The 27702-nt window shown below is 41.9% G+C and overlaps 5 protein-coding genes and 1 pseudogene across 5 annotated transcripts in view; 4 read left to right on the top strand and 2 right to left on the bottom strand.

Moving 5' to 3' along the window:
* The window catches only part of LOC145482621 (uncharacterized), a 148008-nt gene that overhangs the window by 32490 nt on the left and 87816 nt on the right, over positions 1-27702 (top strand). The gene's annotated exons all lie outside the window — the stretch shown is intronic.
* On the top strand, positions 14267-15915 carry LOC145482607 (uncharacterized; annotated as a pseudogene).
* LOC145482628 (uncharacterized) lies at positions 15912-18688 on the bottom strand. Its single transcript, XM_081461234.1, has 3 exons — positions 18293-18688; positions 17296-17459; positions 15912-17048 (listed from the first exon to the last, which is right to left on the bottom strand). Exons 1-3 carry the CDS (start codon positions 18554-18556, stop codon positions 16685-16687), a joined length of 792 nt encoding a protein of 263 aa, XP_081317360.1. The 5' UTR covers positions 18557-18688; the 3' UTR covers positions 15912-16684.
* Positions 16041-16607, bottom strand: LOC145482409 (uncharacterized). The gene has a single exon (XM_081461038.1). The coding sequence runs from the start codon at positions 16605-16607 to the stop codon at positions 16041-16043; it is 567 nt and encodes a 188-aa protein (XP_081317164.1).
* On the top strand, positions 21244-24464 carry LOC145482586 (uncharacterized). Its single transcript, XM_081461184.1, has one exon. It carries the CDS (start codon positions 22080-22082, stop codon positions 24396-24398), a length of 2319 nt encoding a protein of 772 aa, XP_081317310.1. The 5' UTR covers positions 21244-22079; the 3' UTR covers positions 24399-24464.
* LOC145482408 (uncharacterized) overlaps positions 24473-27702 on the top strand; it is a gene marked incomplete at its 5' end in the record, with an annotated part of 215205 nt that continues 211975 nt past the window's right edge. The window contains one exon of the mRNA XM_081461037.1: positions 24473-26859. Coding sequence (XP_081317163.1) covers positions 24473-25810 — 1338 coding nt within the window. The remainder of the gene's footprint in view (positions 26860-27702) is intronic.

The following is a 27702-nucleotide window of genomic DNA, read 5'->3' as shown; positions in this document are numbered from 1 at the left end:
GTGGCCGCAACGATTAAGCGTTTGGATGAGTTCAAAGTTATCTGTCTTCACAGCATAGGGAAGAGGAATCTGTTTGGATGGCTTAATCTTTCCTCTACTCACTCCAAACATCAGGTCTTGGGCAAAGGGTTTCATCAACTTCTGCACTCTTGGATGACAGTTTTTATCTGGCCACTCTCTTTTTGCAGTCAGATATGTTTGCAAGAACGAACCCTGCTCTTTGGGAACATTCATTGCGCTCTTAGCGAGATCTGATGGGCGTGGAGACTATGACATCTTGTTTTCTGTTCTTTGAATAGCTTCGCGAATGTCAATAGCAGCCTGGTCAATGCAAGCCAGTCCGAGAAGACTGGCTTGCATTGTCCTGTTTTGCCAGAAGAAGGGTTGTTATGTATTTTGCTACATGAAGTGTGTCAAATTGGCGGGAACTATGAAGACACTGATGGTTTCTCACAAATTTTCAAAGAGGAGGACATCGCCAAATTCTGCCTGGAGATTCTGTCTGGTGTGCTTCTTTATGGATAACTTGATTTCTTCAACAACCAAAGACGTGAAATACGTACGATTTAAGTAGTTCTGTCATTTCAGTCAATCTGACTATTTTCTCGTTTGCAAGAACATCCGATCTGATGTAAGCATCTGATGTAAGCATCTGGTAAGCTTCTGACTTAAATTAGCATACTCATCTTCTCAGCGATTCACCGCAGCCATCGGAAGCCCCAGTGGGACTTGCCTCAGCCCTAGTATAGCCCTTGTAGCATGTCCTGTGGTAACAAGCTTCAGCTGTTACGATTTCACGCGACGCAATTTCGAGAATCCTGCTGTCCTTCTTTTCCATGGCTGATTTCCTAATTGAGAGATCTGCACGCAAACCTCTGCATTGTACCAAGGGTTCCCGATTTCTTGTTCCAGTAAGATACTTCTTTTCAGGGAATATGCAGACATATTCGTAAGTTGTGCTGGTGGTAGGGGACTGTCTAATCGAGGTCCTCTTAGCTACCGTTGATTGTTGGTTGTCAGTTCAGCTTGTTGCTTTGAAATTGTTTCCAAGAGCTGTTTCATGGTAAACACGCTACGACATTTTCTGTGATAGTAAATGTTGGGATTTCTCCTTCATTTAATGTCTCAGCAATATCAAGGTGTTTGTGTTTACGAACAGCAGCTGCTCGCTTCTTACAAGTGTACTTCAGAACTCGTAATCTTTTGGTCTAACTAGTTCCGTATCATCGTCAGTACAGTGAATAATACATGCACAACTGGACTGTTCTGAAAGTGATCGCTTTTGATTGATGTTTTGTTCTTCAGGCGTCACATTTCCTCTTTTTGTGCCACCTATTCAGTCATGCAAGGTTCTACATCAATATTAAGACTTAGAGGTTTTAAAAAGCCATTTTTAAACCGGTTTAATTTAAGCGCTGAAGTTTGTATTTATTTATTCAGGTGTTCGTTCTTCACCAAAAATGACTTTATATAAACAACAAAAGCAGCACAAAAGACCATCCGCACTGGTCATTGTAAATTAGCTTAGTCACTATATATGAATGAAATCATCTTTAGCAATGTATGAAATGACCCTCATATCAAAGGAAAACTATTGTTTAATATCATTTTCCTTTTGGTGCATGTCAAACTCCATATTTTTCAAAATCTCTCATTATGTCATCTACTGCTACACCTTTCGTATAAAATGATTAATGATATATACTCGAACGCCTATTTCGAGGATCTGTATGTTTCTTGTCAAATATCGACACTATCAGCTTAACATTAAGTTAATTGATTTCTCTAAATGTTTGCCTAGATGCTTACTGTTTATTTATCCCCTGAGAACATTTCTCATTTCTATAAAAAACCACAATTTTAGCACAAATTAGCCCTACACACCTGTCAAGAATGCCGCCATCCTGGATTTACCCATGATGCAATGTGAATGACAGCGTTGGTTGTTTTTTAGTTTTTCGTGTAATCCTGACACAAATTTCTACTTCTAACAACTTTGAGGAGAAATACAAATGTTTTTCTTTTTTCAAATATTTAAAGTACTGATAAAACGATCGTGACCATATATTTAAAGGATCTTCTTCTGAGCCTCGTTTCCATGCTAAAGCCATTTTTTTGCAAAAATTTAAATTAAAAAATCTCACACAAAACTACTCATTCAGAAAGGTTATCATACAAATTTGAAAACAACTCATGCAGTAGTATCAGCTGATAACACTTAGGTTTTGTCCTTAGGTTTGGTACCGAAAAGTGGTCTGGCCCATGGACTATACCACGCCAACTGAAAACGTCCCGTATGCGAGCACTGGGTATCATTTCCGTTGCACGAGTAAGTAGGTCCGCCACAACCAAAACACATCAATTACTGCTCTTAGTGGGTTTCTTTCCAAAGACACCCTTGATATCCATCGTAATTTCCTACCATGGTTCTTGTGGTTGTGATGTACCTGTAACGGGTGCAGAAGACCGGACAGGGGCTGGATGACTGCGGGCACAAGCGATACGTGACTTACAGTGCTCCTTGACATCGTTGACCATGTTGGCCATGACACCTCCCTTTCGAAAGACCTGTTTAATAACCTCCCTGTCAGCTGGTTTAGGACGCTAGCACGCTGTTAAAGATCAGATATGAAATCAGCAAAGGAGGTGTACAGTTCTTTGGTGTTCTGGGGGCGTAGCCAATTACGAATGACAGTCATGTTGACGGAGCCTGGCTCGACCCCCTTTGCTGAGATTTGATGGCCCAGAAATGGGAGCTTTCTTTGGCACTAGGACATCGTGCTTGACTTGACAGTCAAACCAGCTCCACATAGTCGCTCGGTAACGTCCTTCAACAGATCATAGCGTTGCTGAAATGTTTTTGCCACCGATTAGATCATCTAGGTAGACAGTAGGTCCTAAGTCTTTCCCGATTATGCTCGTAAAACTGGCATTTTATGCTCCTGATAATTCTCGTTTTACGCCAAAAAAAACCGCTCAAATTATGCTCAATTCTCAAAATAATGCTACTTTGTTTCCAGAAAATGCTTTGTTTTATTTCAAGCAAAATGTACAAACTCAGGCATCATGTGTGCTTATCTTCAACTGGAGAAATTGCTTAATTGTTTGTTTATAAAAGTTCTGATACAACCAAAACATGTCCAATGATAAACAGTTAATTAATGTTCGAAGTCCTTAGCGCTTGTTGTACTTTGGCATCACGCTGTTTCCTTCTATGAGCAGCAAGTTTCGAGAAGATGGCGTGGCCATCTTGTTTGAGCAAGCGCGTGAACGGCCTCTGAAAGTTAACCGCTGACCAGCTAGGTCCAGACTTTTCGAGTCAATTCACATGCACTCAGTTCATAGTTACAGTTACAGAAATCCTTCTCTCAAACACAAAAGCAAATCATCGCAATGCTTTTGAATTCTAAAATTAAGCATTTAAAAATCTAGATCAAAGTTATGCAAAATGCTAAATAATGCTAGCAATTCTATTTACAGAAAAAGTGTGAAAAAAATGCTTGTTTACCCAAATAATGCCTGATTTGGACTCGCGGTCAAAGGTGAAGAAGAAGAAGAAGAAGACCAGGCGTCGATACAGGAAATGGAAGAGTTTTAATCTTTGTACTTTATATTGACAAAAGTCAAAAATTCTAGTCTGGCCTTCTCCTGTTCGCGTTGGTTACACAATTATCAATCTTACACACCAAAGGGCGCGTATAAATGTTTCTTAATTCTCTCGAGATTAATTATTGAATGAATTATTTAATGGGCAAAATGCTCCCCCCTGGTGCGGAAATCTATTTTAAAAAATTTGTGAACAGATTGAGCAACTAATTTAGTTCTTGTTTGGTTGCAATTAAGCAGAGCTTGTGAATTGGATGATCATAAACTGATCTAGCAGTCTTTATCTCCGGTTTCCTCGTGAGTCCATCTTGTCCGGGATACGTCTGAATTACTAAGCCCATCTTCTATGATCTCCTCGGGGTGGGCTCCATCACCAACACCAAGTCTCCTTCTTGGAGGTTTTCTCGTTTCTTGAACCACTTGTTCCTTGGCAGTAAATTTGGCGCAAAATATTTCATCCAACAACTCCAGAACTCTTGTACTCGTTTCTCAGTGCTTCGCATGAGGTGGCTTGGGTTAACTCTCTGTTCTGGCTCCGGCACGGGAGGTGGAAAGAGTTGACCGATTGAGAGGTCGTTAGGCGTGACAGGCGGATTTTCCCAGATCTCGACAGAGCTAGGATAGAGGGGACGCCCATTGATCAAATAGGTCACTTCTGCCAGATACGTTCCCCACTGTTCCTCTGTAAAGGTTTGATTCTTTGATGAAGCGTCTAAGGCTTGTCTTACTGATTTGATGAGACTTTCTACCACTCCGTTTTGATGGCTAGCTCGTGGTATGTTCCACTTCCAGTGGAAAGAGCATGAAAATTCACCTGATAAGACACTTTGAATTTTGGGGATGTCCCAGCCTCGCAATATTTCGTTCAAATAAATTTGTGCGTCTACAAAGGTCGTACCTCGATCCGACCAACAAAAAAAGCCATGAGAAAGGTATCTGTGCTTCTGTCTGTCACGAGCTCTAGATGGACAGCTCTTGTAGTCATGCATGTAAATATGATTACTTGTGCTTCCCTCAGTGTTTTCCGGCCAATTCGTATTTGCAGAGGTCCACACATGTCAATTGCTGTGTAGCTGAACGCTGGGAAACCTGCTGCAACGCGCAGTCTCGGAATCTGTCCCATCATTTGCTCCAGCGGTTGTCTTCGCAGCTTCTTGCAGGTCACACATTTACCAGTTACTTGTTTGGCCATGTTTCGCACTCCCACGATCCAGAAACGCCTCTTTGGTTCATAGATGAGACTTTTGTAGCCGCAATGTGCTCGCTTTTCGTGAAGGTGTTCCAGGAGTAAATTTACTAATTGGTGTCCTTTTGGAAGGAAAATGGGATTGCGCTCTTCATCTGGTAATGATCTGATGTTCTCTAGTCTACCATGAGCACGTAACACACCTTGTTCATCTGATGCTGGAATCAGCTTCTTGTCAACAGTATCTACATTGATCGTCCGTTGACTCCGTTTAAATAACCAGCGTTCAGATTCTCTCAATTCTTTTGGCGAAATGGCGTCTTTCTTTTTTTGCTTTCAACCCTTTTTTTCTTTGCTTTCAACCTTGTGTTGTTGGCGAATAATAGAATATAGCCAAAAGTTTTCCTTGCTTTAGTGAACATCATTCGAATCCGTTGATGTAGCTGAATAATCTACTTGTTCGTGGGTGTTCGCAGCTTGGAACTTATTGTGCGGCTTCATTTCCTCTGACAATTCTTTACCACTTTCCTTGGGATTTTGTTGGAACTTGGGCCATTCTGGTTCCGGGTGTTTCAGGAATGGCGGACCTTCAGACCAAGTCTTCAACTTTTCTGGTGGAGTTCCTCTCGTCAGGACGTCAGCAGGATTATGATCAGATCTGAGCGGACCGGAGAAGAGCAGACTACAATTATTGACAATTATTGACGCCTGGTCTTCTTCTTCTTCACCTTTGACCACGAGTTCAAACCAGAGAAGAGAAGAGCATACGCCGACGAATTGCCAGCCTGAAGTCAACGGCCCACGGACCGCCAAAAGAACAAGTCGCAAGTCAAAAGACTCGAAAAAAAAGGCATTTAAAAGCTCAAAACTTCAGAAGCACACAAGCCAACAGAAGCCTACTAAACTGGTAAATTTGACATCTGAAAGGTAAAACAATTCCATATTTACCACCGACCACTTTTTTCCAAGTTCAAGTTCAGGAGTTAAAGAATTCGGTTATCACTTACGATGTTATCGTAATGCTCTAGTCAGCAATTGACCAAGTATTCACGTAGTTAATTAAACTGTTTACATTCAAGCAAGAGATTAACGTTTATTTAAAGAAACCCAAGAAATATTGATGCAATATTTTAGGAAGTGTGTAAACAAACTTTTACGCTAGTAACAGGAATTTATATTTATTATTATTATTATTATCTACAGTTAGTAGTAAATAATGCCACCAAAAGTAGAATTATCAACACTTATTGCGAAAAGAGACAGTACAATAGCTTCATTGAACGACTTATTCGAAGAATTCCACGTGCTTTACCAAGTTGAACCGGTATTGAGTACTCTTGAAAACGTATATAGAGAAGTCGAATCTAAATATAGAGGTGTTAAAAAGCAGCAAGAAACAATTGCCGACAGACTTATTGAATCGGCGTCAGAAGAACTACAAACAAAGAATCAAGAAATCGGTGACAAAGCCAAAGCTAATTTTTTAAAATGTACATGATTTGCATGTTCAGTCGCGTGTAAAAAAAATTAGAATTAATTATCTTCGGTAATTGCGAATCGACTCGACTACGCGTGGCGGGAAAAACAGGTCATGTGACTTAAGTTTTAAAAAGGAAAATTTATCATGTAACGTACATTCGAAGCCAAGTCATCAACAGTCGTTAGCATAAACATCAAGATAGCGATCAAACGGATCTGACACTCAGGAACACAAATAGTAAGTTTCGAAATCGTTTGTCGCTTCGATTTAGAATGTTGTAAATAGTAATTTATCTCGTAATTATTTCAATTTCAGTTGACTACGATGTAACCACGGACGCAACGAGCCGTGTAAACTCTAGTTCAAATAAATCTGACAACGTTTGATCCCTGATGGGCTTATCTTCAAAATAAGTAGCGCCTTCAACCATAGGAGCGAATCAGTACAGAACAATTCGCCATTTATCAGAAATCATTCGCGACTGAAAAGCCGCCGTTTAAACGCGATGCGCTTGAAGCAATGACATCAGCAGTAACAAAAATGGCCGATGTTTTGAGTTCGCAAAAGAAGGCAAGTCACCGACTGTGTTCCAAAAATCAACAGTAGGCCAGAGATGGGAAATAGTAAAGCGGAATAATCGATGTTGCAAGTGCCTGCGAAACCATCACAAAGCCCGACGGAAACACCTGCAACAAGTGCACGCGACGCCATCATCGTTCTCTACACGACGAACGTATACCCCCTGCAGTGAATTCCAGTTTAGATCCCGAGGCTGTACCCTTTACTGGTGCGAGTCAAGAGGCCAGTAATCGCAACGTTCAGGGCGAGAGAAACGTCCCTGGTCTTTGTCCAGTTCAGAAAGTCAAGATAAAAGACACTGAAAGATGGAAACTTTGTCGAAGTCCTCGCTATGTTAGATCGTGGCTCAAACACAAGTTCTTCATTTCGAAGAATGTAAAGACGAAGCTCGGTTTAAGCGGTACTAAAACACATTTGACCATGACCTTGGCAAGAAGTAATAAGAAGTCAGAAGAATCAGAGCTCATTAACATAAGTGTTGTATCAACAGCTAAAGAACACATCCAGAAGTCAATGCGAGCTTACGCGATAAATAAGCCTTGCAGTCCAGCAAGAACAGTTTCTAGAAAGATTGTAAATAGCTACCCACACTTGAAGGCAATCTCAAATAAACTATATTTATCCGGAGGAACTGTAGACTTGTTGATCGCAACTCAAATCATAGATGGGCGGGTCCAAGTGCGCATGCCATGGAAAGACGAGGGTCCCCCAAAAGAGAGTAACTACGATATCGCCTACAAACGAATGATCTCTTCCGAGAAAACGTTCAGGAGAGAAGATTGCCTTGAAGTAATACAAGACCAAGTTCAGAAGCTACTTGAAAAAGGATTCGTAAAAGAAGTACCTCCAGAACAGATCAACCATGAAACTTCCGAGTGGTATCTTCTCCTACAAGCAGATTTCACTCCTGACAGAACAACCAAAGTCCGGCTGGTATTCGATGCCTCCGCACAGGGACGCGACGGAAAGTCATTAAATGATCATCTTGATCATCAAGGTCCGAACTATATCAACAGTTTGCCGAACGTGTTCATTGCATGGCGCTTTGACAAGGAAGGGTATACTGTTGACGTAAACAAACTGTTCAACCAAGTGAAGATTCATCCAGATGACCGAGTGTTTCACCGCTTTCTGTGGAGAACAAGTGATACCGAGCAACCAAGAGTCTATCAGTGGTTAAGGTTAAACTTCGGAGACAAACCAGCACCAGATATAGCTGCAGCAGCAATTAATACCCTGGCTAAAGCCTCAGAAGCTCAGTACCCGGAGGCAGCTAAAGAACTCCGTACACACGTTTACGTTCACGACATCGGGGGATCCAGAGAAAGTGAGGCGAAATGCAAGCAAGTCACAAGTGAAATCGACAGTGATAAAAATTGGGTGACAGGCTTACACAACTCCTATCCACGCGTAATAGCTGCTTTGATTGTTTTGCTCGAACTAGTATATCTTTTGTATGGTACGACAGGGGGATCTTTGAATATTTCGCTAAGCAATAATCCTGTTTTTAGGAGGACATTTCACCAGAGTAGAGCCGTTAGAGGTCATAGGTCTGCGTGGATTCCGCTGTTATCCGAGTATAATTTGTAGAGTTTGACACCTGTTTTTTGCCACGTGCCAGTTTTTTTTGGTTCATTTGTATTGCAAGATATGTTTTAAGCTCTCTAAATATTACCTTTGGAGGGACAAAGTTTGAAATATTTGGTGAACATGTTGGTTACTTGCATTTTTTATAATTCTGTCTTAGATAGACGTTCTTATGTTTCTTGCATTAATTTCGAGTTTTGTGGCCTTCCAGTTTGTACCTTCTGGAACTGCAAATGTGGATGTTCACACGCAAGTCTGTGGACTGTTTTGCGCGTTGTTTATGATATTGTGTGGTTTTGTTCAGGCAAAAAGCTCTGAATTTAGGAGTTCTTCATATGATTGTTCAACCAGCTCCACGTTGTGGTCGCCATTGCTTTTATTTGCGATGTTGTCAGGTTTTCTTGAGACTGTTAATAGTCCCTGTTTTGTTAGGAGGCTCGTGCCCTTGTCGATCAGGCAATACCGCGGTTTCGATCCTTCTGGATCTCATCCGATAACAGGGAGTGGTAGAGACCAATGCTCGGTAACACTCCGCACCTGGCATATTTTTTTGGTATTCTATACTCGTTCGGCGGATCGAGAATTTTTGATTGTGATTGATAGTTTTGCCACCAGCGAATGGTGAGCATAAAGTCTTCGATCCTATTGTACACAGCTTGACACTGTGTTTTCTATGATGGCTATAATGCTTATTTTCTCCAGCATGTGTGATTTGAATTTAAGGATAAAGCGTAAGATACTTATGCGTTGTAATTATACGGCATATCTCCAAGTTTTGGAGGGTTGTGTAAAGTATTTCGCACGCATTTCGTATGTTTATCCTTTGTTTTTAGTGTAGCTAATGTACACCTTGGACTCATATGCTGTAATTTGGATTACGTTTATACTCGCACGTGATAGGAAGGAGCCTGCCTGGTAAAACTCAACAGTGATAACAATGGGGTGACAGGCCTACACAACTCCTATCCACGTGTAATAGCCGCTTTGAGAGTTTTGCTCGAACTAGTATATCTTTGAGGATCTGCCCCTTTTGTATGGTACGACAGGGAGATCTTTGAATATTTCGCTAAGCAATAATCCTGTTTTTAGGAGGACATTTCACCAGAGTAGAGCCGTTAGAGGTCATAGGTCTGCGTGGTTTCCGCTGTTTCCAAATCAAGGCGTGGCATTCAAACAATAAGAACGTTGACCAGACAGATGAAGAATTCACGGATTTCCTTGGACATAAGTGGAACAAAGTTCACGACACGTTTACCGTCAAGAAAAACTCAATCGTCTCAGATGGAAGCCTCCTGACGAGGAGAAATTGTCTGGCCCACCTCACTCAGTTGTGGGACCCTATAGGTCTTGTAAACCCAGCAACCACTGAATTTACGATCGATTTACAAGAACTATGGAGGGCAGGATATTCATGGGATGAGATCCTACCTAAAGAGAGTCAGACGAAGTGGATGGAGAACGTTCAAGTACTTAACCAACTCCTTAAGGTTACAGTATACCTTCAGGGGTGTCTCGCGTGCAAGCGATGTAGCGCGTGCAGTTCAAGCTGTAGATACCTAAACCCCTACATCAGATCACAGGCAGCCCAGACGTTGAATACGATTAATACGTGACATTATTCTGTTGGCGATTGCGTTACAATTTTAGCCGTTTACAAGACAACGTATGAGAATGCTTCGAAAATTACTCTAAATGCTACGTGTAGAAAACAGTTTGAATAAAATGGCTTACCTTGTGCTGGCATTCCGTTATTTTGATGTCTCTGGGTTCCTGGAGATGGTTTAGAGCCATTTAGGCGAGTTTTACTTTCTGGCGGTTTGCTTCCCCTAAAGAGAAACGAAAGGCGGGCGACCCACTGGCCCGACGGCATGCACTCAAAGCTCCGTAAATTCCACAAAAATGGCCTAATCTCGTCAAAATTGCCTAATGGCAGCCCTCGATAACTCTTCTTCCCATTCGCTTTCTCCCAAGGTTCCAAAGTTTATCATAATAACTCGAGAATCGCTGGTTTTCCAGCTCTTGCTTTCTATTTCTGCTCCGTCTCGATCCGTAACCGATTATCTTGGGCACAGGATTTGAATTTTAGCTTAACGACCACGCCATTGTGACAAAGTCGCCTCCAGCCGTCGAGAGGCACGGGGCATTTTTTGATCATGCAAATTGCACCGTGCCGCAGTGTTAACTGAAATTAGCGCCTAAAAGCACTGTTAATTGCAAAAATACAAGAAGAAAACAATGTTCAGCTGAATTTAGCGCCTAAAAGCACTGTTAACTGCAGCGAGAGATGGCCCATCTACATCAGACCAAAACGGACAAGAACCGTCCAAGGAATTGCTGTTAGCATCAGATGGCGAATTTAAAAGTGGCCAACGGTCGCCTCTCCGAAAGCGCCGTCACACAGAAGGTAGGAAGGAAAACATCCCTCAGAAAAGATTTCGCCTGAACAATCGCTACAGCGCCCCATCTCTGGAGAGGAAAGTTGAAAAACCCAAAGCGTCCATAGAACAAAGAAAACGTGCCCAAAAGATCTGCGCTACAACGTAAGAGTGAACATAGTGCCAGATGATGACTTCAAAAGTGACATCAAGCATATCCGGAGAGAAGCAGAACAAAAACTTATCGGAGCGCTCACACGCTACCACTACAGACGCGTGGAAAGCAACAAGATCAAGCTCAGTAAAGTTGAGCATAGACCGAACACTACCAGAGAGAAGAAAACGAACAATCCTGATCTAGTTAAGAACAGGCCACGTCCAGAAAGGCCAACTCGTACTGAGAATGTAATAGCTTTAGCCACCGAACTGACAGACAAAATCAAAAAAGTGGAAGAAATGATGAAAGCTTTAGACAATAAAAAGAGTGAATCTTATCCCTGTGTATTTTCTGACTGTTCAGGAAAAGGGAGGGAGAAAGAAAAGCGCAAAATCGTAAACAATAAACACCGAGAACGTAAAAGCAACAAGAGATTAAACATTAGAAGAAAAAACACTGAGTTGAACCAGAGGTACATAAAAAACCTCTCAAATTGCAAAATTTCAACTCACGAGACAAATTTACTATCAAGGGGTCTGAAATTTATCCAAACACCGATTCCAGATAAGAATCGCGTCAGGCAACAACTGCTTCTAGACTCCAAACATTTCGCGAGACGAATGCGTCTCCGATACATTTTTAACAACAAAGATAGTGAACAGCACCCCTTCCACGTTAAATCGAACTGGGAACCTCCAGTTCAACCATCAGTTGCACTTGAAACATATTTAGAAGAAATTAAAGTACAACTCGCTGAGATCGAGATTACTAAGCCACGAAATAACCTGCCTTACCAAGAACGTATAGCACTGAAAGATTTGAAATCTAACACAGAAATAGTTATCAAAAAGGCAGACAAAGGATCCACAACGGTCATTATGAACAAACAAGATAAGATAACAGAGGGCCAAACTCAACTTGACGATAGAAAGAACTACATGCCCCTAGAAACACCAATGGTGAAGGAGACCTCACAAAAGGTCAAAGATTTAATTAATGAACTCCATTTAGGAAGTCACATAGACGCAAAGACCAAAGAATGGCTTTCTCAAACACCTAACCCACCGCGCATACCAGTTTTTTACACACTAACAAAGATTCACAAACCGACTCTTACTGGAAGACCAATAATTTCGGGCTGTGAAGGTCCGACAGAACGTATATCATCATTTATAGACCACATCCTCCAGCCTATTGCCAAAGCGCAAAAATCGTACCTCAAAGATACCACAGATTTCATTAACTTTATAGAAAGGACAAAAGTCCAACAAAATACGATTCTAGTTTCAATGGATGTTACCAGCCTGTACACCAATATCCCCCAAGAGGAAGGGATAAACACTGTATGCATAGCATACGAAGACTTCTATAAGAACAACACTCCCATTCCTACAAATTCACTCCGCAACATGCTTAGAATTATACTTCAGGAGAACTCCTTCCATTTCAACGGAAGGAACTATCTCCAAACCCATGGTACCGCAATGGGGACAAAAATGGCAGTTGCTTTCGCGAACATTTTTATGTCCGCAGTAGAATCTAAAATTATCGGTAAAAGCAAGATAAAACCCATTGAGTGGAAGAGATACATAGATGACGTGTTCTCGTTGTGGAACACAAACAGAGAGGAAATAGATCAGTTTATTTCAGAAGCAAACAGGCACCATCCTACCATTAAATTCACGGCTGAAATATCAAAGAAGGAAATAAATTTCCTAGACACTACTGCCTTCAAAGGCGAGAGATTTAACAAAGATTCAATCTTTGATATCTGCACACACTTCAAGCCGACTGAGAAATTTCAATACACGCATTTCTCTTCCTGTCACGCTCCAGGTGTGAAAAAAGGTTTTATAAAAGGTGAAGCACTTAGGCTTCTGAGAACAAACTCTTCAAAAAAAAACAAGTTTTGAAGAAAAGATCAAAAATTTCAGATCAAATTTGCGTGTTCGAGGCTATCCAGAGAAACTGGTCAACAAAGTCCTCGCAGAAATCGAATTTAAAAACAGGAAGTCGGCACTACAACAGAAACCAAAATTGCAAAAGAGATTATTGCCTTTTGTCACACAATATAATCCATCAGTGCCCAATCTTAAAAGCATTTTAATGAGCAAATGGCATTTAATCCAAGATCAACCTCTGCTTAGAGAAATATACAGAGACCCTCCTTTCATCTCCTACAGGAGAGGAAAATCTCTGAAAGACATACTTGTTAGAGCTAAACTCTAAAGGTCAAAGACCGTTTATCACGAAACAGTGGGAGTCGTGCTAGGCCTGTCAATCATTTTTTAAATAATTCCCCGTGTCTCTCGACAGCTGGAGGCGACTTTGTCACGATGGCGCGGTCGTAAAGCTAGAAATTCAAATCCTGTGCCCAAGATAATCGGTTATGGATCGAGACGGAGCAGAAATGGAAAGCAAGAGCTGGAAAACCAGCGATTCTCGGGCGATTAAGATAAACTTTGGAACCTTGGGAGAAAGCGAATGGGAAGAAGAGTTATCGAATTCTGCCATGAGGCAATTTTGACGAGATTAGACCATTTTTGTGGAATTTACGGAGCTTTGAGTGCGTGCCGTCGGGCCAGTGGGTCGCCCGCCTTTCGTTTCTCTTTAGGGGAAGCAAACCGCCAGAAAGTAAAACTCGCCTAAATGGCTCTAAACCATCTCCAGGAACCCAGAGACATCAAAACAACGCCGTGCAAACACAAGGTAAGCCATTTTATTCAGATAGGCCCTTTGCAGCTAACGATCACGTGCTTGGATACCGCATAGCAACGCCATGCTGGAGAGCAAGCTGCTTGATAAGCAAAGGACTCGAGAGAGTTTGAGCGTGACTTCTAAAAGAAAAGAATAGTGTTTTTTGTCCACTGATCCCCGATATTTTAATATTTAAAAGTAATTCTTGAATAGATCTTTGTGTTTTTTGATTTTTGAACCCGACTGGGATGTTTTTTGGCGCGAAATTTACTCGCCTGCCAAGTGGAAACGGGAGCAACATGGCGACTTCACAAGGTATCAATCTGTTTCTAATGTTTAGATTTCCTCTTAAAATAGCGAACCAGGCGAGCAATTTGATAACAATTGATATGGCCGAAGATTTTCTTAAGTGTAAGCTGCTGTTGGTTTGCTTTATGTAAGATTTTAGGCCTAAAATGTCGATCGCGCAAACTGAAGCTTATTAATTAGCAATGTATCAATCGAATGCTGTCCAGATTAAAACTTGTTTGCTATGGTGTCAGATTTGTAATTATAATTCACTCAACCCTAGAAAACCAGGTTGCTACCCCAACAGAAGATCTATCGCCTCTTCCGGATCTTAGTTTTGTGGATGTGGCAGAATACAGCAAAGGCGTACAAGTTTTTTGCTGAGCCAGGTTATTTGCATGAAATTAAAGGTAAGATTTATGCCTAACTACTGTACATTTCAATCAATTTATTCCTTTGGTTGTGTCTTATTTTCTACCTTTGGTATCTTAATCGGGTTTTACTTCTCCATATTTACTTTCAATTATCAATATATTGCAAGAACTTTTTTAAAATTTACCCTGGAAAATATGTTTACAGTTAACAAGATGTCAAAAATCAAAATTTCCTTTTTAACCCAATTTTAGTAACTTACACTCCGGCATCTGCAACAGTTACCTCCAAATGCTTCAGAGATCAATGAGGAAGAATGAACCGCCTCATTCTTTAAAGGTTTGCATTGGACTAGCTGACAAGTCACTATCTGGAAAGTGCTCATGTGTAGCTGGTATAAGTGGATATTGCCACCATGTGATTGGCCTTTTTTATTATCTGGCCCACTGCAAACAGCTTGGTTTGGGATCCCTCCCCGATGATTTGACGTGCACAAGTATGGAACAGCGATGGAGCATTCCAAGGGGAAAAATAATACAACAGAAGGAGATCCAGGAACTGTTGGTAAAGAAACCCAAAATAGGTGCAGATTACAACAAACTTATCAAAAGTACACTGTACTCTCCCTCATCTCACTATGACACCCTCGCCAAAGAATACTTCAGTGGAATTGACCCAAAGCCTCTGATAGTATCTCTGGTTCCAAGGAAAGATCAAGCCAATCACCTTCCTCTTGTCCCTTGCAAATTTGGGAATGTCCCAAAAGGGTCTGTGCTATCCTACCAACAGAAACTTTCAGAGGAATATGTGATAAATGATTTCACCTGTACTACATTCCCAATTTTACCATTGGATGATGCCGGCAATCGATTCGAAAACAACTTTGCAATTTGCTTGGACAGTAAGAAACAGGCAACCTTGGACTCCCTGCAGATTACCCTCAAGACAGCTGTTGAACTTCAAGAAAAGACAGTGACACAGAGCAACAGCAGTTTATGGCACCTGTTGCGGAAAAAAAGAATAACTGCCAGCAAATTTGGTCTTGTTGCAAGAAGAGTGAGTAATTTCGAGAATTTAGTACTGCAGCTTAACCCAACAAGGCAAGTAACTACTGCTGCCATGAGAAGAGGAATTGAGCTCGAACCAAGAGCTGCCATGGTGTATGCAAATTCTGCAAAGGGTGGGTGTGTGAATTTATTTCCTTCTGGGCTTATTATCAACCCCAATTGTCCTTGGCTTGGATGCAGCCCTGACAGAAAGGTGTATGATTTTCGAGCTGCCCTTGATGGAAGCAACCCATTTGGGTTACTAGAAATTAAAGTTGTTAAAGAGGGGGAAACTGATCTAAACAATGTTAGGTACTTGACATATGATCCCTTGGTTAATGAGTTCAGATTAAAGAGAAATGATGTGTATTTCTACCAAGTCCAGTGCCAGCTTGGGCTTACTGGGTTGGACTGGTTGGATTTTTTTTTGTTATGTTAGTGACAGTTTGTTTATGTGTGAGAGAATTCTTTTTGACAAAGAGTTCTTTCAAGATGCAAAGGACAAGGTTGATGCTTTCTTTTTCAACTATTTTTTAAGTTAGTATAGTACTTAAGGAGTACAAGGTTGCAAATTGTGGCATATTTTTTATTACCGGTAGTTCCAGAGTGACAAAACGTTCCATTCCCAAGAGATGTTACTTACAATAATATCAATATTATTTATTGATTAAGTTTTTCCAGTACTATTTAAAATTAAAGGTCCTTGAAAATTGGTTAGTAGGCAGGCTACAGTGTACAGCTGATTGACAGAGCCAAGGCTTGACAGAGGAACTTCTGAATCAAAAAAATGAAATTCTTTAATTCTTCGAATGGCTCTTTCAACATGGATTCTCAACTTTGCAATTGTTTTTGTTTCATGAACATCTTGAGCAGAAAATTGTGCCTGACTCTGAAGGAAAGGGGGAATGTTAAGCCCAACCCCCTTTTCCTTAAGTAAGTCATCTATATTAAAACCTTTGTCGGCCATTACGGAATCACCATGCTCTAGTAAATCTAGAATTCCACTACATCTAGTTATTTCCTTGTCTGAAATTGATCCTGTGTATAATGAGGAAATAAATGAAACTGCACCATGTGGGGTAATTCCGATTAATCCCTTCAGTGTTGTGTTGCTCTTATAACTGGAATAAAGCTGTGACTGGAGTAACAATGATGTAGGTGTTTGTACAAAAATTTCAGTACAGTCTAGTATCACTCTTGTAGTTGGATAAAGACGATGAAATGCCTCTGGCATATTATTCTGAATATCATGCTTTGATGGCCAGATACACTGACCTCCTAGGGTAAAGTACAGGTAGTTTGCCCATGTAGTCACTTTCCTGCTTGATAAGTTGGGAAACCAATGTAGAACTTAATGGAGTCATCATCTGATGAAAATCTCTCTAGGCCAAATTTACTTAATGCTAACTGCTCAGCAGCACACCGTCTGTATTTATCAATGTCACTTTGTGCTTGAGCCTTCACATCACTGATAATTTTGATGGCAGCATTTGCTTCTTCAGCTGCTTCTTGTTTGCTTTTCTTTAGTTGTTCATTTGCATTGTGAAGCTCAGCTTGAATGTCTGATAGTTGCTGTTGAAGTAATTCAATTTGGTTGATAGCACTGAGCTGACTTGGATCATCTGCCACGTTGTCAGGTTCCCCTTCACAATCACTCTCATCAGCTTGGGTTTCCCTGAAAAGGTTAAGATGGCAATGACAAATTTCGTCTTAAACTGGAATAACAATAACAGACTTTTAATTTTTGCTGAAATCACAATTGTACAATGCAGGATAAAATTCAATTTTCAGCAATGTTTAAACAAATTACTGCCTTGTTATCATTCAGACTGGTGCTAATCTTAGTTTGAAGTGGGAGCAAGCCTCGATTATATACATTTGTGTAGTCTGTAGGGGTAAGATGATTGGACAAAAAAGATTACCTTTCCATGTGACGTATAACTTTTCTCCGTTGTTTTCCCTTGTCTGACCAGCAAAACACTGTGGGTATGGCACCATCTTTGAGCATGCAACTCCCTACATTGTTAGGAGGTTTGTAGTCTTCCTCCCAAAAATGCCTCCCACAAACTCTGGTACTACTTGTTATCTAAAAACAATAAAATAAATGAAAAAATAAGCAAGGCAAATAGACAAAATCCCTTTTTATAGAGTAATCACCAATAGACTGTATAACGATCCTGTCTCCTATTTCTGCTATGTTATTGTCTGGCAAAGAAAAGAGCCAATCAGGTGTGATAAAACTAAACCACAAACAGCAATTGTAATTTGTTTGTGGTTTTGAGGTTTGTTCATGTGTACTGAAATAACTGATTGTGATTGGTCACTCACTACACAATCAACAATCCTGAATTATTTTAACTGTTCACGCTTTTCTGAGTTTGACAGTAAATATGAGTATAATAGAACACGTGAAAATAATGGTTCCTTTCAAACAATTTTGCTTACCAGCATTATGACTTCATGTTTCATGAAAACAGGATATAAACAGAATATTTGTACCATTATTCAGAATAAACATCGTTCAATCATACGAGAATAAACAACACAAAAAAATGGCTAGTATAAATTCACCCTTAACAAGCATCTGGGCTAAAATGAGTTGAAAGATTTGGGAATCTCTATGGGATCTGTAAGTAACAGCCAAAAACAGTAAAACAGATAGTTTAGTTTGTTTTGTATATGGCTTCTGAAACTGTGACTTTAAATATACCTAAAATTAAAACGCAAATAGCTGAGTTCACCGTTTTGAAGAATCAGTCTTGAGGGTAATTAAGTAAGTCTTAAAGCTTATTTCAAAAGTATAAAAATGTTCCGTAACTGAAAATCTTAAGTCTTTTTACTTGACCAAGATCGTCAACTCATAACTTGGAATGAACTACATGTGAATCAAATTGGTTAAATTTAATTTGTCACTCCTACCTGAAAATTGGGTCCTTCATCCCTCCGTATTTTTACCAGCCAAGCAACTCTCAGTTTTGCGTCCTTCGTCTTTGAAGGGATTCGATGAAACCTTAGGGAACTATCGTAACGCGAGTCACCATTACACTTTGGAACACAGCAGTGATAACAAGACTTTTTCTTGGGGGGATCAGCCGTTTCTAAATCACCTTCTGAATGGGAAGAACAACTTGGAGACTGCGCTGAACTGGACGATAAAACTTCTTGATTTTGTGAAGTCGCCATGTTGCTCCCGTTTCCACTTGGCAGGCGAGTAAATTTCGCGCCAAATAACGTCCCAATTGTTGTAAATGAGAAAGACGATTGCCTGCAGAAATACTAGGCTTTAATCACCAAATCTCTGTCCTTACAAAACATGGCGGCCAACTGTAACCACAAGCATTGCAGGATCGCACAAGAAAGCTGAACATACTACATGTATGACACAATGAATTATAATGTAACGCAAAAACTCGCAGTGTTCAAGTCACGCAAAACTCGCAGTGTTCAAGTGTCTAGAGGGCCTTCAAGAGGGCCTTTTGCAATGTCATTTACACCACACCAGTCGGGTTCAAAAATCAAAAAACACAAAGATCTATTCAAGAATTACTTTTAAATACTAAAATATCGGGGATCAGTGGACAAAAAACACTATTCTTTTCTTTTAGAAGTCACGCTCGAACTCTCTCGAGTCCTTTGCTTATCAAGCAGCTTGCTCTCCAGCATGGCGTTGCTATGCGGTATCCAAGCACGTGATCGTTAGCTGCAAAGGGCCTATTGTTTTCTACACGTAGAGTAATTTTCGAAGCATTCTCATACGTTGTCTTATAAACGGCTAAAATTGTAACGCAATCGCCAACAGCATAATGTCACGTATTAATCGTATTCAATGCCTGGGCCGCCTGTGATCAGATTAAAGCCTATAGAGCTGGCTATCAAACTATACCAAGAATTTTGAAATAAAATGAATTGTCGAATTTTTCACGACCACTAAATACGAGCGCCCGAATCACCTTTCGAAAGCTACAAGTCAAAGCGAATTTCGCTTTTTGCCAATTTAATTTTTCCTCGGTTTCGGGGCCCAAAGCGCTTAAAAAACGTGTCTGCGTTTTGACATATTCAATTGCAGTAAAAAGTTACAGAACATTTTCGAAATAGGATTAAAAAAATGTGGAGTAATCGTACAAAAATCGTGCTCGAAGAAAAGGTATTTCGAAATTAACCATTCCCAGACACGCTTTTTTAGTTTATATCTTAAACTAGCTACTGTCCAAATTTGAGAGCAATTGAATAAATTCCCTTTGATTTATAACTCTTTAAAGTGTCTGCTTCAAGTGAAAAATTTATTCGAGAAAACAGCGCTAAGAAAAATCTTCTGCTTCGCAAACAAACTCCGCCCACAAACGCCTTCAACTGGGTTCTCAGATAACTGAGCCAATCCGTGCAGGGAAAGTTTACTACCGTTAACCTCCTGGTGAAATTTACGCGCGAATCTCTAAAAAACTTTTGTGTGTCGTAGAGACTTAGAGACTATAATAAGTGAACATTCTAATTACATTTTCTTACGCTATTTTATTGTTATTTGTAATCAAGCGAGTTGCGGTCAGCGGTTTCTGTTTACTTGATATGGTTCGTGTAACACTCGCGAGAAACACATGGTTTTCTGTATGCTTTCATGGCCGCCTTGTGAAACACTTATTTTCTGAATATACATAGTTGAATGACACTTTGTCGACTCCTTGGTATTTCTTCATTGTAACTCTGTCTTCACGACATAATTTTGGTGCCGGGACCAGGATTTCAGGCCAAGAATGACGGACAATCTACCCAAACACAGAGCTTCACGAGCGGGCTACAGAGCTCATCTAACACAAATTCTTCAGAAGGCTCCCACTCTCATGGCTAAGGAAACACCAACAGAAGAAGACATTGTATCTCTGAACAACATTGTGGAACAGCTGGCACGAAAGAAGGAGAAAATTAAGGGTTTGGACGAAAAGATCGCCGCTCTACTCGAAGAACCAGACGAAATAGAGAAAGACATCTTCGAGACTGAAGTTATTCAGGATGAAATCGACGAAACATCCTCACAGATAAGTAGCTTCCTTAATGTGTTACCTTCTAAGAAAACCCTAAACACTGTTTCCTCCGATACTGTGGGACAATCACTATTGTTACCTCATGGGAATGCATCAGTAGAAGTTGCCTCAGGAAGTCATGATCAACCCCCGCTAGAAACTTTAGAAACTTTACCCTCACCAGTGAATGGGCAATCAGAACCTCCACCCGTACCTCAAGGTGCCTCCAACGGAACTCAACAAGCCTCTTCCCAAGTTATTCACGTTCCCCTGAATATGTAACCACCGCAACAAAATCCACCTGGGAATACCTCGAATCCTTCACCTCACTCGTCAAGTAATCAAACTCCTAACCCTCACAATCACAGTAGTCGTCTTCCAAAGTTAAACTTACCAACCTTTTTTGGAAACCCACTACATTGGTTCACATTCTGGGATTCTTTCGAAGCAGCAGTCCACTCTAACACAGGCCTTGGTGGGGTCCAAAAATTCACCTATCTTAAGGCTCAACTAATGGGTGATGCGTCGAGAGCTGTGGCTGGATTCCCCCTTACAAATAGCAATTATGAGCAAGCCGTAAACCTCTTAAGGGAACGTTTTGGACAACCAAACAAAGTCATCAATGCGCACATGCAAGCTCTTCTGGATCTCCCGAACCCTGTCTATGAACTCTCAAGCTTGCAACTATTCTATGACACCATGGAAAATCATGTAAGAGGATTAGAATCTCTCAGACAGTCTCATGAGACTTATGGGGATCTCCTCTTCCAATTGTTCTGGGAAAGTTACCCTCTCATATGCGAACAAATTTGGCTCGCGACCACGATGGTCCTGAATGGAAGTTCCAACAGTTAAGGTAATCCATCCTCAAAGAAATTTGAATCCTGGAAATAGGCGTACACACAAATTCTCCAAAGGGTGCTCGTACAGGAGTTCCCCCTGCAGTCACCAACTCTTTTCTCACTCAAACTGACAGAAAACTACCAGACCCTCCACGATTTAGACCACCAGGAACAAAGGGGAAATGTACATATTGTAAGGGCCCTCACCCAGCATACAACTGCAATGTGGTAACTGACTGTCAAGAAAGGTGGGCTATCGTCAAGGGAGAGAAACGCTGCTTTAACTGCCTGGGAAGCCACAAATCTACTGCCTGTCAATGATGATACCGATGCCATAAATGTCGAGGGAAGCACCACACCAGTCTCTGCACAGGGCCACCACCTTTCACACCCAATGCCAACTTCCGAGGTACTAATCAACATCAAGCATCTAGTACCCCTAATACCAGACTCCAAGCCACGAATCAATGTGAACAACCACCAGCAGCTCATGTGCATGCCACTCTTGCACCAATACAACTCACACCTCCAACCAGTTTGCCACACTTGGGTCAGACTTCCTTGCTCAAGACAGCTATAGCTACAGTGTGCACAGATCACATTTGTTGTGAAGCCAACATTCTCTTTGATGAAGGGGCTCAACGTTCATTCATCACTCACACCCTAGCTAACCAACTGGGACTAGAAACCTCAGTAAAGGAAGATATTCATCTATCAGCCTTTGGAGGACAAACATCAGCTGTTAGACACCTTCCTCTGGCTACCGTAAATGTTGTGACAACTTTTGGTGAAAAAATTCCACTCCATGTTTTAGTGGTAGAGAAGATAGCTACACCCCTTCAAACCCATATGCACCAAGGTATGGGAGACCTCCCTCACCTTAGAGGACTAAAACTTGCACATCCAATTACATCTGATGAGAGCTTTGAAGTTTCACTTCTTATTGGTGTGGATCACTACTGGGATTTGATTGAAGATCATGTTATCCGTGGACATGGACCAACAGCGGTTGCGTCAAAAATTGGTTATCTCCTTTCAGGACCATTACAAGCATCCTCGAGTCTCCCTTCAACTACCGTTGTGAACTTACTGCAAACCATGTCATCTACAAAGAAGGGTGAACTTGACCTAGAAAAATTTTGGTCTCTAGAAGCTATGGGCATCTCTCCACAATCAGAGAAGAATGATCATGAAGTTTTCCTGGAAAACTACATCAATACCTCAATCACAAGAAATCAAGATGGCAGTTTCAATGCAAAATTCCCCTGGAAGGAGGACTCCCCAATACTTCCAACAAATTACATCAAGTGTGAAAGGTGCACCCATTCTATGGTTCGTTGTCTTGCTGCCACACCTCAACTCTTGACTACTTATGGGAACATCATAACTGAGCACGAAGCACGTGGATTCATTGAGAGAGTTGATGATGCCAAGCCTACAGACAATGCGCACTATATCCCTCACCACCCAGTAAAGAAAGACTCAGCTACAACACCAATCAGAATTGTTTATGACTGCAGCTTCCACTCTTCACCTGACGCCCCTAGCCTGAATGATTGCCTTCTTGTTGGCCCCCCATTCCTTAACAGCATGTGTTCGATTCTTCTGCGATTCCGTACCTTCACTTATGGCTTGTCAACAGACATCGAAAAGGCATTCCTCCATGTTGGCCTGAATGAAAGTGATAGAGACTTTACCAGATTTTTCTGGTTATCTAACCCTGAGGATCCGGAAAGCAAGTTTCAAATCTACCGCTTCAAGACTGTTCTGTTTGGCTCTACCAGCTCCCCATTCATGTTGAATGCAACACTCCACCACCACCTGGACAACTACAACACAACTGTGGCTGAAGATATGAAGGAGAATATCTATGTTGACAATGTCATCTCAGGCTGCGATCAAGAACTAGAAGCTGTTGACTACTATAAGGAGGCACAGTCCATCATGAATGACGCCCACTTCAACCTGCGCTCCTGGTCCTCAAATAGCTCATCACTCAGAGCACAAGCTGCAAAGGATGGTACCACTGATACAAATGACATTGTGAACATTCTTGGCTTGAAATGGGACCCTTCTACAGATACCCGTACTCTGGCTTCAAGCAAAGACAAGCCCAAACAGCAGTTGGTTACCAAACGCAGTGTATTACAAGTCTCATCCAAGGTCTACGATCCTCTAGGGCTCTTGTCTCCAGTAACCATAAGGGCCAAATTGCTGATCCAAGAATTGTGGCAACAACAGCTGGAGTGGGATGAGCCACTTTCACCTGAGCTGAGCAGCCGATGGCATGAGATTGCTGCCAACATAAGGGAAGCAGCTACTATCACCTTCCCTAGACGCTTCTTCCCAAACTCTGAAGCACAGCCCACTGTACCCTACTTGCACGTATTTGGGGATGCCAGTCCTGAGGCCTATGGAGCTGTCTCCTATATCACCAGTGGCGATCAGTGCTCCCTAGTCATGGCTAAATCGAGAGTCGTCCCTTTAAAGAAGTTGACCCTACCACAGTTAGAGCTCATGGCTGCACTAACTGGCACAGGATTGGCAAGTTTCATTTCTCAGACGCTCAAGTCCAGACACCCTAACCTGATGGTCAAGCTGTGGTCTGATAGTGAAATAGTTCTCCATTGGCTGTCAAGCTGTAAACCGTTAAAGCAGTTTGTGGCCAACCGCGTGAAGGAAATCAAAGGGACATCTCCCATGCCACACTGGAACCACTGCCCAACAGCGGATAATCCTGCTGATTTACTCACTCGCGGAATCAATGCACAACAACTTCAGAGCTCCCCTTTGTGGAAATATGGTCCACAGTGGCTTCTGTCTGAGTCCCAATGGCCACACTGGAAACCCTCACAAGTCCTTCACCTGAATCTCTTGCAGCCACTTGAGGAAGAAACCCCCACTAGTGACTCTGTTCCAGCACAACCTCCAGAAGAGAAGACTGGAATTCACCGTGTCATTGATGCCTCTAAATACAGTACGCTGCCTAAACTGGTGGGTGTGACAGCCTATGTCCTGCGCCTTCTCAGACGAATGCGCAAACTAGAACCAGAGCATGTGGGACCTCTGTCCGCCACAGAACAACACCTCGCTCTTCATAAATGGATCAAGACCTGTCAAGCACTGACCTACCCTGATGAAATAGCTAACCTGACTTGTCGCTCTTGAACTCGCCTCCCCCTTGTACGGCAGCTTCGTCTCTTCCTTGATGCCGATGGCTTTCTTCGCTGCGGGGGGGGGGGGATGACTCAGCAAAATTTCCCTTCCTCCTTCCTCCAAGCCATCCGCTCACAAAGTTAATCATCCATGATGCTCATGTCAAGCAACTACATTCTGGAGTCAATGCCACAGTAACTGCACTTCGTCAAACCTTTTGGATTACGTCCATACGTGAACGCGTTAGGAAACAACTCAAGCACTGTGTGACATGCCGAAAGCTAGAAGGGACAGCCTACAGAGCTCCAGATCCTGCACCCTTACCTAAACTGAGAGTCCAACAAGCAACACCATTTTCAGTGACTGGAGTGGACTTCACCGGACCCCTTTATGTGCGATCAGAGAGTGGCATTACCAAGAGCTACATTTCTCTGTTCACATGCGCTGTAAAGAGAGCAGTACATCTGGAAGTCGTCAGTGACCTCTCAGAGAAAAGTTTTCTTCAAGCCTTCCGGCGATTCTCAAGTCGCAGATCTCTACCACAGCACATGATATCAGATAATGCTTCCACGTTCCTTGCATCTGCAGAAACACTCAATGATCTATTCCAGTCTCCCTCACTAAAGGAACAGCTCAGCCGACAAGGTGTTGAGTGGAAGTTTATCCCTAAACGAGCGCCCTGGTATGGAGGCTTCTGGGAGCGACTTATTGGACTGACGAAGAGAGCTATTAAGAAGACACTTGGCAGAACATCTATCACCCTGACAGAACTCCAAACGCTCACCGTCGAAGTAGAGGCCATTCTTAATGATCGCCCTATCACCTATGTATCAAGTGATTGTGCAGATGAAGAGCCCCTAACACCTTCTCATCTCTTAAATGGAAGAAGAATCATTTCACTGCCTTATCCCATTGCTGATGATGATCCATTTGATCCCGACTATGGAAGTACCTCTGACATGAGGCAACGTGTAGCAGCACAAGCTCAGATCCTCGAATGTTTCTGGAACAGATGGAGACACGAATGCCTGACTTCTCTTTGCGAATTCCACAGAACCACCGGGACCAATGAGCAATCGATCAAGAAAGGAGACGTAGTGTTGGTCCATAACGAGGGTCCCAGATCGTCCTGGAAACTAGCAGTCGTAGAGGAAGTGATTAGAGGAGGTGATGGCCTTGTTCGCGCAGCGCACATACGTACAAGTACCAGATCCACCAACAGACCAGTCAATAAACTGTATCCACTTGAAATAACTGCAAGTACCGCTGCTTCTAGACCTGCATCGCCTGACTGTCCTGAACAACAATCTACTACAGTCACATCATCCAGACCTAGACGAGCTGCAGCTGCTGAAGCTATGATGAGAATCGCAGATTGGACGAACAGCCTCCTCGCCCCCCCGGAGGATGTCGTAGAGACTTAGAGACTATAATAAGTGAACATTCTAATTACATTTTCTTACGCTATTTTATTGTTATTTGTAATCAAGCGAGTTGCGGTCAGCGGTTTCTGTTTACTTGATATGGTTCGTGTAACACTCGCGAGAAACACATGGTTTTCTGTATGCTTTCATGGCTGCCTTGTGAAACACTTATTTTCTGAATATACATAGTTGAATGACACTTTGTCGACTCCTTGGTATTTCTTCATTGTAACTCTGTCTTCACGACATTGTGTTTCGCAATGTGCTCAAGGAACTGAGGGCGGAGAGGTAATTTTTCTGTAGCTCGGTTTTTCTTGAAGCTGGTCTGGCAAAATGGGGAAGACTAAAAAGGATACAAACGCTAGAGTGGCTGAGCGAAGAAAACAAACAAAAGAAAGTGCGGGGAGTAACTGTACTGTGTGTGGTCAACTGTGCATGGATAATATTTCAAATGGTCTCAATGAGTCTGGCGATTCGTCGATATCGAACTCATCAGAAGAGTCTCTGTCAACATCCCTGTTATTGCTGTCAAGTTCCGAAATTTTTACAGAACCTTTCTTTTCTCTTACCACGAATATTTTGCTCGCCTTATACGATAGCTTAGCTTCATCCGCGTGGCAAATTTTCGCTTCTTCAGTCATTGGTGTATTTTCATTCGTTCTTCGCTGTTTTCGCTTTTTCAAACTGGTCCATAGTTTCAACGTGGACTATGTCTACTTATAACTTAATAGAGTTACACCTAATACCAAAAATGCTGGGTAGTCAGAACAACAATGCTGATCAACTGAGTAGTCAATTCGTGACATCCATACAGGTAATTCCTGCGAAAATCGTCTCGGTTGATTGCGTACGCACCATAGAGCTGTCAATCAAGAGGTAAACTTTTACTTCCGGTGAAAACGTAAAACCGCCATTTCTCCGCCAATATTTAGCCTTCTTCAAATTTTTTTTCAGAAATTAGAGATTATTCTTCGACCACTACTTTGACCCAAAAATCCAAATTTGAAGAAAATTGCCAACCCGAAGGTATACTGTAACCTTAAGTTCGGGTTCAGCAGAAAGCTAAAGCCTGACAACGCGGTTGGATTGCCAGAGATTCACGGGTTTTGTGTCGGAGGAGAGAAAGCCTATGGTTCAGCCATATTCCTCAGATGGAAACTCGCAGTTGGCAGTTATTCCTGCATACCGCTCATGGTTAAAGCGTTTGTTGCTCCTTTAAAGAAAAAGTCAATACCACGCTTGGAGTTGATGGGTGCCTCTCGCTTGCAAGATTATACAGTACGTGTAAAGAAGCACTAGAATTCGCCGCGATCAGCGATTGCAAGAAAGTGTTCTGGATTGATTCTTAGACCGTGTTAACCTGGCAAAACAATGCCAAAAAATACTAGCATAATCGAGAAAGCCCTAGTAGTTCCGTTTCAGTGCAATCCATTCATTTGAACATTCATCCAAACATTCCTGAGGCCTGCAAAGACAGCTGGGGCATTTTTGACTCCCAGAGGCATAGTACTTAACTTCCGATGTAGCGCGTAGACAGGGCTAACAGGCTCTCTAGTCGAGAATGGGAGAAGAGAAAAGACGGGAAGAAAGGATGGGCGAGGAGAAAAGACGGGAGGAAAGGATGGGCGAAGAGAAAAGACGGGAAAAAAGAATGGGCAAAGAGAAAAGACGGGAAGAAAAGATGAACAAAGAGAAAAGACGGGAAGAAAGGATGAACAAAGAGAAAAGACGGGAAGAAAAGATGAGCGAGGAGAAAAGACAGGAAGAAAGGATGGGCAAGGAAAAAGACGGGAAGAAAGGATGGGCGAAGCAAAAAGACAGGAAAAAAGGATGGGCAAAGAGAAAAGACGGGAAGAAAGGATGGACAAAGAGAAAAGACGGGAAAAAAGAAT

This window comes from Orbicella franksi, chromosome 3, assembly GCF_964199315.1.
Source record: "Orbicella franksi chromosome 3, jaOrbFran1.1, whole genome shotgun sequence".
Classification (NCBI taxonomy): domain Eukaryota; kingdom Metazoa; phylum Cnidaria; class Anthozoa; order Scleractinia; family Merulinidae; genus Orbicella; species Orbicella franksi.
This window is presented reverse-complemented; position numbering and strand designations above follow the sequence as displayed.